General features: G+C 33.4%; 1 protein-coding gene across 1 annotated transcript; it reads right to left on the reverse strand.

Moving 5' to 3' along the window:
- Positions 1–2,093: 2,093 nt before the first annotated feature.
- On the reverse strand, positions 2,094–12,120 carry LOC134705085 (tripartite motif-containing protein 42-like). Its single transcript, XM_063563852.1, has 2 exons — positions 11,972–12,120; positions 2,094–4,347 (listed from the first exon to the last, which is right to left on the reverse strand). The coding sequence occupies exon 2, from the start codon at positions 4,328–4,330 to the stop codon at positions 2,315–2,317; it is 2,016 nt and encodes a 671-aa protein (XP_063419922.1). The 5' UTR covers positions 4,331–4,347; positions 11,972–12,120; the 3' UTR covers positions 2,094–2,314.
- Positions 12,121–12,442: the final 322 nt, after the last annotated feature.

The following is a 12,442-nucleotide window of genomic DNA, read 5'->3' on the forward strand; positions in this document are numbered from 1 at the left end:
ATTTCAACTTCACCATTTGGAACTCTTGGTTTAATAGCTTCCTTGTGAGCAGTAACCCTCTATCAAGAAAATCATGATAGGAAATGCAAGCACGGGAATATCGTATCAATTGGGAGAAATATACCCCGTATGCAGGTGCTGCTGGAATGTTGCTACTTATAAATAGAAAGTTCACAATTGGAAAGCTGAAATTATCTCTTTTGTCGTAAAGTTTTGTCTTCAGCCGACCCTCATTGTCAATTTCTAGATGTAAGTCAAGATATGAAGCCGACTTAACTGTATCTGTAGTATCCTTTATCTCCAATTCGATGGGATAGATGCGATCCAAATTTTGATATGTACCATCGCCCTTTGTAAGCGCTTATGCAAGATTGGAGAATCAAAATGTACACAGCCAATGGGGTTAACAATTTAACATTGAAATCCTATGCAATATTGAAATTTTCTTTTTGAAACTGGGTTAATCCAAACACACTCTGACAGTGTTTTTTGTATTGTTTGAATTGTTTTTCTTTTGTCAATTCGGGGCCTTTTATATCTGAATATGCAGAATGTTCATTGTGAAAGGTCTTTCGATGACCAACAGTGTTTAAATACTTTGCCATTTTGGTATCTCAGCTGACAAACCTACCAACACTTTTTTTATTTTAATGATTATATGAAGCGATATAGAAAGTTAAGATGTACATAGTGCTGTTGCATTTGTAGCGATAAACAGTTTGTAGTTGATTTCAAGCGATCAAAGATCAACCAATGAGCAAAGTGAAGTTAAACTAGACGTGTTCTATATGTTATTTACTTTAGATCTAAAGACATGCTTTTTTGCCAGTTGAACATCATAAATCCATTTGAGCGATTCGGGCTCCTATGAGCCTCGAAGTAATCTCGATTAGTCGAATTAGAAAAGGCACACGAAAACAACATCTGTCTAAATCAGAACAGTATAGTGTAGTATAAAAAGCTCCTAGTAGAGGCGATTCAAGGGAAAATCAACGACATAACTTATACTAGAATTTATGAACGAAAAACAAGAGTGATAGTCAGCCTACACTTAATTAAAGTCACTGACACATACATGATTTGGCATCATGTGTCTACTTTTATATCTCCCCAGAAATGTTTAAATGGTAATTCCTGTATATAGGAACCAAGTATGCCTACTTTTTCCCGACTTGTTCCTTTATTCATGAGGCTGGATTCATACACGATATTCTTAGGAAGAAAGAAATTCAGTTAGAACCACCCTCTAACTTCACATTCAGCTATAAAGATGATGTCACGCATCTAGAAATTGACAATGAGGGTCGGTTGAAAAAAAAAACTTTGCGGCAAAAGATATGATTTTAGCTTCACAATTGTGAAAGTTCCATTTCTAAATGGCAATTATATTCCAGCAACAACAGCATATGGTGTACTAACATATCTCCCACTCTGAACTATATTCCAGGGCTTGCATTTTCATACATTATTTCCTTGATAGAGAGTTGTTGCGCACAAGGACGCTATCACCTGAAATCACCCAACGTTTTTGGTGGGTTCGTTGATGAAGATACATGTGTATGTACCAAATTTAAGTTGTCTGACACTGGACAAACACATACTTGATTTGGCATCATGTGTCGACTTAAATCTTTAAAATGAATTGATAAAAAATGTGTCATGATAGCTTAATAAAGGCAACACTGTTACAGTGGTATATCGTTGTTCAATAGTCATAAATAGAAAGCAAATCAGTGTTACAAACTATACCAGAAGGGATGCATGGCATTAATTTCACTCTTCCCAGGGAAACGCATTTGAATTCTGAATTCATATGCACTTTTAAATGCATTTCTTGAACTTAAATCAGATAAAGCTCGCCCATTGACTGCATTCATTGGCGTTTGTTTACTCTATAATAACATACTGGTACGCGTTAATATAGTTTCCCACATATTTTCCATATTTCCATATGAATTGATTAAAGCCTGTTTTCTTTCAATGAAAATAATAGTTGTTTTTTTTAAACTGCAATACTGTTCAATAATTTATTTTGATATCTATGAAACATATGATGAAATGCATTCCCATTTATAATATCTCTTCCATTTACCAACTTTACTGTTTAATCCCGATTGATTATGCTAAATGAAAAGGACGATGCGCTTTATGTATCGATTTTCGTAATACATTTTCTTCACTTGCTTCTGGATTTAAATAAATATTTATATATATTAATGTAGAAGATAATGCTGTCCTCTAAGTTTATTCTAGTCAATTTTTTCTTACATACAGGGTATTTGTTTATCCATATCCATGGTTTTTCTTCTTCTGTTTAAAACCCTTCCTCAGGAAGTTCGAAGACCAAAAGTGTATTACTGTTACAGCTAGTTGGGTCTAAAGACACTATCAAACTATCTTCATTTGAGGTCAAACATACGGTTTGGGGACTAAACGAGCCATTCCATCGATTTACAACCTCCCTTATAAAACGTCCGTTGTGGTCTATGAAATGAATGTTGTCCGATCCCCAGCCAACTACAAAAAAATCGTCATTTCTTCTCATAACTAAACCTCTTGGTGCGTTCAACCGATCGTGAGAATAGACAAATCGGCGAAGTGTAGTGCCGACACAACAGTAAATCTGGGCACGATGACAGTCCGACACATACAAATGTGATCCACTATTATCAAACTTTACATACCACGGTCTCAAAAACAGTGATTGGAAGTTTACCTCTGGACATATTGTCATTATTGCTTCACCACTGTCAGTTATCATTTTTACACATGTGTCCTTCGCAAACGGACATGTGTACGCGAATCGTTTGTTTGAATAGGCTATACCATAACAGCTATCTTTAGTGGTAATTGTGTCCTTTAGTTGTATTGAAGAACCTATCTTGAATATTGAAATTACGGACTGTGATGGTATTGTAGCAGCTACTTTGTTTTTACCTACAATAGTAACATCAAAGGGAGAAAACTCTAGTTCATGTTCATTTTGCATTTGGAATTCTGCATCAAATGCTTTCAGTTTTGAGTTATTTTTGTCTGCACAAACCAGAATATTGTTCGGTAGCATTACCATTCCAGTAATAAAGCTTGCATGTTCATCAGTTTTGGTTTCCACCGAAAATTGTTGTAATGGCAGTTGATATGACAACATCGACACATTATCTTGATGTTCATTCTTGTTTTCTGGTATCAACTCTTGATCTTTTCCTAATCCTGATATTAGATTTACATTTTCTTTTTTTATACTCAAGTCGCCCAAATTTCGGAGAGACTTTGTTATTTTTGCAAGATCATCATTTACAGTAAAAGTTACCCGTGAACTGGTCAGCGGTTCATGAATATCAAAAATCATGTCGTTTAACATTTGTGCTTCTTTCTCAATCTTGTTTTGCCATTGTATGAAATGGACATCATTTGCATGTTTAGAAGCTGCTTTCAAAACACTGTGCATGTTGTGTGACGTGTTATAAATTCCCTGGACACCCTGTTCATCAGTATCAAGAACTTGTTTCTCCTTTGAACATATATCATCCAGTTCTTTTAAAGATTGGTTTTCATATTTTGTTAGAATATCATTAATTTGACGCCTAACAGACATTATCTGTTCTTTTAATTTTGATTTTGAAACTTCAAGCATTTCTTTTTCGCTTTCCCGATTTTCTAAGAGTATTTTGGCGTTTCTTTCGTGTTGTCCCAGCGAGTGTGATAACGTTTTACTGTCATTACGGATTCGTTCTGCATGAACTGATGCCGGGAAAACTGACTTGCAAGAACGATGAGTGGAAGCTTTACAAGAATTGCAAACAAATTCCTTGTGATCATAACAATAATGATCTAAGTCTTCTTGGTGTTCCTCGCAAGGAGGAGGAATAAGGAGTTCTTTTAACGGTTGATTTTTCAATTTTGATAGATCGGTTATCTCGTGACCCATGGTTGTTTTGAAAGAACTGTGTGATTCAACGCACGTATCGCAAAGTGGTTCTTTACATTTGATACACCACTGAGTTGCGGGTGCTGACTTCTGCTTCCGGTTACAAGGTTTACAGTTGACCTTTCCCGTCTTAAGCTTGTAGCCATCAATTACATTTAATGCTAGTTTATTTTTAGGTAAATGTTCACCCCAATGTTTCATCGTTACGTCATTTGGGAACTTTGTCACCCTGGAACATATTGGACAATAGTACGTACGACTTGTTTCAGATTTGTTTCGCTTCTTTATATCATCATCAATACATGAGCGACAAAAAGTATGCAGACACGGAAGATTTCTTGGATCTTTTAAAGTTGTTTTGCATAATCCACAGTGGATTAAAGGCTTCAGTTCAGTATCCATTTTATTCAGTTTCAGATCTAAAAAAATATAATGAAGATTATTATTGAATGTGGTTACAAGGCTTAATGTACCAACAGGAATTTGTACTTAGAGGACGACCATTTGATATTCGAAGGGGGAGGGGGGCAGGAGGATTTGTTTTTGATCGGTTATTTATATTCGTAAACTAAGAGGACAGATTATTAATTTTCTGCACTATTGAAGCAAAATTTTTCATTTTCATTAATGCAAGGGACTGATTATTCATTTTCACTACTACTAGAACACACCCGCGAAATCGCGGGCATTCAGAGCGTAGTTTAAAGTATGTAAAGTGTTGTTAGAAGAATTTTGTAAAATATTGAATGACCGGAGAATTTCAGCAAAAGTATCATAAGTCATAGGTTATTGGGGACAGGAAAATGCTTTTTTTTTTTATCCCTCCTCCTTTATTTCCAATATTCCCATTTTTTGGTTTTCTATCAACTTAATATGAACATTCAAGTAAGGAGCCTGTAATTCAGTGGTTGTTATTTGTTTATGTGTTACATATTTGTTTTTCGTTCATTTTTTTGTACATAAATAAGGCCAGTGGCGGATCCAGAAATTTTCATAAGTGGGGGCCCGTTGGCTGCCTAAGAGGGGGCACGCTCCGGTCATGCTTCAGTGATTTCCTATGTAAGCAACCAAATATTTCCCTGAAAAATGGGGGCCCTGGGCCTCCACCTAAATCCGCCTCTGAAGGCCGCTAGTTTTCTAATTTGAATTGTTTTTCATTGTCAGTACGGGGCCTTTTAAAGCTGAGTATGCGGTGTGGGCTTTGCTCGTTGTTGAAGGTCGTACAGTAACCTATAATTGTTAATATCTCTCTTGTGGAGAGTTGTGTTTCAACGTAGCAATCATACCACATCTTCTTTTTTTTTTTGTAATCAATGAATTTTGTAAAGTTTAATGACTGGAGAATTTCAGAAAAGTTATCAAAAGTTCACATGAATATTTTTAGCGCTTATCTGTATATTATGAACATTCATGAGGGGGGATAGTAGGGGTCCTGATCCCGAAATCCCCGGCTTAAAAACACGAAATCCCGAGGTCCCGAATTTAAATAAAGTAAATCCCGACGTCCCGAAATTCGAAAAAAAGAATTCCCGGATCCCGAAAGGGTAAATCCCGAAATCCCGAGCTTAAAAACACCCGATCCCGGAGTCCCGATAAAGGTCCTATCCCCCCTCATTCATTACTATATAAATATGGTGTATTTACTTTCAATTCTAAGTTTACTAATCGATCCTTAGTGGTCATTGATATAGTATACAGACCCTCTCTTTTTAATAAACTATGTGACTGCCGTGGATAGTAAACTTGAAAATAATAGCAGATAGGAATTCTGAAAATACACTTTATTCTTTGCATATGATGTTCAAGGTATACAGAAAAACGCAAACCGGAAGTATAATCTGACTTAGAATTTCGTCCAATGACGGGACAATATCCGGATGACTTTTTTCTCGTTTTTCTCCAAAAATAAGTCAATCTGAATAATCATATGCACTGTACCTATAGGACACAGAGGCGTGCTGATCAATTAATTGTGGAAAGAAGAGAAGCGACACCCAAAATGAGGTCTTCTCGTTTAATAGTATAGATGACACATGAACAATTTTAGCGCTTATCTGTATATTATAAACATTCATTAAAAGGGGGGTCGGGGCAGAGGCGGATTTAGCCCCCCCCCCTTTTTCTCGAAAATAATTGGTTGCTTATATGGGGAATCACTGAAGTATGACCGGAGCGGGCCCCTCTTAGACTATGCAGTATCGGCTTTTGCTTATTGTTGAAGGCCGTAAGGTGACCTTTAAATGTTAATTTCGGTGTCATTTTGGTCTCTTGTGGAGAGCTGTCTTATTGGCATTCATACCACATCTTCTTTTTTTTGTAAAAATTTCAGAAAAGGTATACATGAAATCCCGAGGTTCTAAATTTATTATACAAATTAAGTATCTCGACATCCCGAAATTCGAAAAAAGAAACCCTGCATGGATCCCGAAATGGTCAATCCTGAAATTTCGATCTTAAAAACACTCGTTCCAGACGTCCCGAAAGTGCATTTTCTTTTTATAGTCAATTCTCAGTTTAAGAATTGATCCATAGCAGTCATTGATATATTATTCAGACCCTCTCTATTAACATGATTAAATAAACCCTGTGACTGCCGTGGATAGTAAACTTGAAATGATATCAGACAGAAAATACACTTTATTCGTAGTATTATATATGTATTTGTTTCAAAGTAAAAAGAAAAACGCAAACCGGAGGTCTAATCTGACTTAAATTTCGTACAATGACGGATATAAGACAGAAAATACACTGTATTCGTAGTATTAATGTATGTTCAAAGTATACAGAAAAACGCAAACCGGAAGTCTAATCTGACTTAAAATTTCGCCCAATGACGGAAACATATCCGGACGTCTTTTTTCCCGTTTTTCACCCAAAATAACTCAATCTGAATAATCATATGAATGGATGACAAATGCGATTATGCACTGTATCCATAGGACACATCTAGGCATGATGATTAATTTATTGTGGAAAGAAGAGAAGCGACACCCAAAATGAGGTCTTCTCGTTTTATAGTATAGATATTTATGATATTCGAAAACATACAATTTTTAAATGATTTGTTTATTTGAATAATACATGTATAGTCAGATCATTACGTACTATTTAATCAGAATTGATCATCATCCTCTGCAGAAATGAATCTTTTATATTCCCAACTGCATATACATAGTATTCAAGTTTGATTGTAAGTGGACTCTTTCAAAAGTATAGGCAAACATATTTCGCCGAGCGGAGCGAGGCATAATTTTTTTTGAAGGGTTTTAGAGCCACTGAAGGCAAAAAAACAAATGATGCAAAATCATGCTTTCTGGGTGTTCCGAAGACCCTTTTATAATCTGAAATTGCATTTTTTTTTAATTTTTACAATATTTTGGTCTCAAAGCAAAATGTATAAATTCAGTGTAAGACTTTTAAGTTTCTAGGGACAACATCAAAAGAGTTAGACCAATGTGCATAAAGCAAAAATGGAATTCACATAGTTACATGTAAGTTTGATCAAGTTAATAACAAAATTACTAGATTACAAAAGGAATGCAACACTAACAGAAGGGCAATCAATGAACAAATAAAGACAAATAAATAAGAAACATTGATCCCGAAAAATAAGGGCTACGTCTGAACAAAAAACGAACTTGCTTCTTACAAGGCACTCGCCGTGAACACAATTTGATATGGAGACAAGTGTTTTGTTTTGAAATTTCTTACATGAGGCATTTGCCTCAATGTAGTTACGGACCTGTAATAAAATAAAAGTGAGGAAAGGTTTCCTGAGACAATATACCTCAAGTTAATGAAACCAATTTTCAAACATTTCAAGTATAATATATAAATAATATATATACTTTTATTATTAAAAAAAATGAGGAAGAGTTTCCCGATTTTTTTTGTTGAAAGAAAGATGAATTTATGAAGAATCTCGTGCTCAATACTTTCTCAATACTTTCGATTATACCTGCTGAGTTATTCATTTTCAATACATTGCAAGTCAGGTAATTTATTTTCAAACGACCACAGCACAAACCATTTATTTTTGTGTATATCAAGGCCAAGTTATTTATTTTCAAAATCCTCCCCCCCCCCCCCAAGAATATCAAATAGTACGGTCCCCTTACTTGTTGGGATCCACCCCCACATTTCGTACGCGTATACAAATTATCGTTGATAGTTCAATACATACAATTTTGATTGTTAGTTTACTTTACATTATTAAGGAATTTGACCTTCGAATGCAAGAGAGTTTTAAAATATTTCAAAAAATTTACAAAATATTCATGATCACCTGCATGTAAATTCATTAAGATACGAGGTTGACAAATCATTTGCCAATGATAGTTATATTTTCGTGCTTTAATTTCTTGTTCAATCAGTTAAACTTTTCACAGTTTAAAAGAAATATACTAAAGTTTTATAATATTTTCTTCTATATGATATTCTAAAGCATATTCTTTCAGTGTATATAAAGTGCGAATCCAGCTAGTTCATTTTTACTGTTATATGCGGGTATGTCTATTGTAGAATAAAGAATCATGGGAAAACTGTATTTGTTTACGTTTTGAAAATATCAAGTTAAAGGATTTTAAGTTAAGTTTTAACATATTTTCATTGTGATATGTCTTTATAATATACAAACATAGCATTAAAGTTCAAATAAGTGTTATAAAGGCATCATAATATAGCATATCGATTATTGAAAGCGATCCATTTTAACTATAGATGCGATGAATTATCACTGTTAGTGCAGTCATTATTAATGTAGAATTTTCAAAGATGCGAGGAATTTTTATTGTAGAATTATGTGATAAATGCACTTGCAACAAATGAAAAAAACTTAGTTGATGACTTTAGGATTTATGATACATGTATTTTCAAATTGAAATACAAACTCCTCATTCATTCCTCATCAAATATATAGCTTTTCAAACTTGTAACAAAAGCGATTCTCAAAATGTCATATTGTATTCTTCAGATTACGTTTCTCCTTGATTTTAACTTATAAAATTAAGGGAATCACTGGAGCGTGACAGCAGCGGGCCCTCTTAGGCAGTCAGTGGGCCCCTACTTATGAAAAATTCTAGATCCGAGAATGGATACTACCGCAGATCAAGGATCACTATACAAATCCTTGCGCAGATGTAAAACCATGCACATTTGGGTTATTGTACACGAAATGCATGCTACAATTCATTTTTGTTGATTTTATACCCTTTGGAACTCTATGTGGGTTATTTCAGCAACTAGGCAAAAACTCCCCAAACTAGATACACGGTAAGATTCAGCATGTCAACGAATTCCAAATATCTATATTAAAGGACTTTTGTCTATAAATTTGGACCCCACAAAATTGAAAAAGGGACCAAAAATATAAAAAAATGCATGCATCGGATACATTTGTTATTGAAGGCATGACTGTAACAATAGGATGAATATACAAAAATATCTTATTCTGGGGTCTCATTGGGGGGTTCTGATCCCGGATCCCGCTTACTGCTTTGGCAGATTCCCGTATTCCGCTTATTGTTTTGTCAGATTCCCGTATCCCGCTTATTGTATGCAGTTCTAATACTTTGTAATTATCCGTGTCCCGCTAGACTTCATTTCCCGTTTTTCACTACACAATCATTTGACTTTCACCTGTCACGCTTGCAAAAAATCGGCAATCCGGCCTGACGCTTATACCCAAATGCGATCTAATATTTTACTCTATTTTGACTCATATTAAGCCCATTATAAATATATTAAAAAAGTAGCGTAGATTTTTTTCCCCTTTTTATCCCGTCTCGTTTCGTTTTTGAGCCATATATAGATGTCGTATGTGACAATGAGACAACTCTCCATCCGAGTCACAATTTATAAAAGTAGACCATTATACGTCAAAATACGGTCTTCAACATGGAGTCTAGGCTCACACCGAACAGCAAGTTATAAAGGGCTCCAGTGTAAAACCTTTTAAACGGAAAACAAAGGTGCAATCTAAATCAAGATGTACGTAATTAGTGGTGAAGTGTCATGGAAATGGATAAAAACAATAAGGATAAAGATCCCTATACGCTTTATAAGAAACTAAATGGAATACATTTGAAATAAATGTTATTTCTATTGAATTTATTAGAGTGTTTTAAAACCAAACTTTCCTCCGTAAGTTAAATTTTATCAAATCTTTCTCTTACTTTATCTATTGTTTGAGCAAATCGGCTAAATTAAGGCTTTACAGCTAATTTCCTGATGCATGTAAAGCAAAACTTTGGTTGGCTTGCTTGCTTTGTTTGTATAATTGTTTATACAAACTTTGTAAATAAGATTGACATTTTTAAACAATATGAATAGGCATAGTTTAATCTGTATTTTTAATATTTGAATTAAATTGGGTGTGTTATCATAATGATTATCCAATAAAAAAAGCAAGCAAATCAACTAAAGTCTTGCTCTACATGCTTAAAGAAATGAGCTGTAATAGATAAAAAAAAAAAAAATTATACAGTGATAATGCACCGCATATACAATAATAATGATTCGCTCCACAGTGAAAATGAAAGAATAGTATCATTATTCGACAGTAAACATGACTAGCATTACGAAATCATCATAGTGGAATTTAGTTAAATATGAAGAAACTGAATGAAAAAACATATTCTACGTTATACAACTTTAATAATTGTATTAAATTGAATATTTTTTACTGCAACAACATCTCACCTGTTAGTTATAAAGCACCTGTACGATCTGTTCGTGAAATGTCCTAAATATTCACCTATTTTGGTATATATTTCACAGCTGGATGGCTTTAGGCGCGATAAAACCCCGCTCGCATCTCTAACATTGTTTTATTAGTATTATGTATTTCTGAACATATACATTTAAACTAATTTTCTTCATTTTCTTCAGAAATTAAAAAAAGTTCGTCTGTTTATTTATCATTCTACATTAGACATTTATTGCATATATACAGTAAAAATGATATTTTAGGATCCGCACTTTACATACACTGTTCTTTTATTAATATAAAATCTCTACTTTTACCTAACATTTTATCTTTACATTCACGATGAATTAAATCAAAGTTGTGAATAGAATTGATGTCAACGATTAATGAAAAAATCATTTAAAAAATGTACAATGAAACCAAAAAATAATTAAAAAGATTAAAGAATATTTTTTAGATTACAACGATCGATGAACATTTCAAATATAAAGCCTACCAAATTATATTTGTTATTATTATAGTAAGAAATTCTGATTGTTTACTCATTCAAATTAAACATCCTTTGCCAAAGAAACATTTTGTTAAAACTCGATATTTAGAGCTGGTTTTGAGAGTAATTATTATCTTGGATTTTTGTTTTCACTGGAGAGCAAAACAATGAAATATAATAGATCTAAATGGAGCATGAAATTGATCTATTTTTTTTTTAACACAGATTAGAGTATTTTTCATTTCTCCTGTAAAAAACAATTTTAACTCTTGATTTCTTATTTTAACATTTATTTTTTTATATATAATATTTTACCAAAGTTTATCAACACTTTTGACTCCAGTGCATGATTCCAATCTGTTTTAATAGCGTTTGAAGGAAATGTGCCATTTTTATATATTTTTTTTGGTTACTCAATTCGAAATCCGATTTTACTTAAGAAATGGTTGCTTTATAAACCTCATTTTTTAAACGTTTTTTGGCAAGATCAAATTTTGTGTGAGAATTTATTTCAAAAATAATACTAAGCAACCGACTGATAATAATCTCCTGTTTCAGCCTACTTTAATAAAAATAAATGCTGCATATACGACAGTTATTACAAAAACCTACAAACACAATACTTATATTTGAAGAAAACATGCTGTTTTCAACTAAAGACAGCAAGGTAGAAGTGACTTCGATTGTTAAAATAATTGTATTTTTTTTTTAAATTGGGCGAGTAACATAAACTGATAGAAGGGTTTTCTAGAAAGCTGAACTAGTGAAGTAAACTGGTTACACTGTGCAATATATCGTTGAATAAAAAGAGAAAAAAGGAGGCTTTCTGTTTGTTAATGACACATACCTGAATATTATTCTCCCTGCGTTACCTGACATCCATAGTTTTAATTGGAGATAGTCATTGGACTTCACGTTGATCGTCTTACATCAGTTATATTGAATACACGTTTGTGGTTTAACGTTCTGTATACCACTCAATACTAGGTGCGATACTATTAAAGTCTATATCCAAAATAAAGTCATTCAAACCTTATAGCGTAATATAAGAAAGTCTTTAGAAAGGTTTACGTCAATGAATTTATACATTTTTGATTTCAATAGATATATAGAATATAGTATTTGTGATGGTTTATTTGATTTGTTCAAACATTTAAACAATTTTGAACTTGGCTTTGTTAATCTATTTGCCAATCATCTGTATTTTGTAGTCTACTAGACGTATATGAAACAGATACGGCTGAATATTCCATGGTATTTTCATCAGTTCATATATTTACGTTTGTATCTGTATATATGGCAACAACAAATGGCATTA

The sequence above is a fragment of the Mytilus trossulus genome, chromosome 2, assembly GCF_036588685.1.
Source record: "Mytilus trossulus isolate FHL-02 chromosome 2, PNRI_Mtr1.1.1.hap1, whole genome shotgun sequence".
Lineage (NCBI taxonomy): Eukaryota > Metazoa > Mollusca > Bivalvia > Mytilida > Mytilidae > Mytilus > Mytilus trossulus.

Bases quoted from the DNA above. Each gene is read 5' to 3' on its own strand.
- LOC134705085 (XM_063563852.1), bottom strand. From the start codon at position 4,330: ATGGATACTGAACTGAAGCCTTTAATCCACTGTGGATTATGCAAAACA.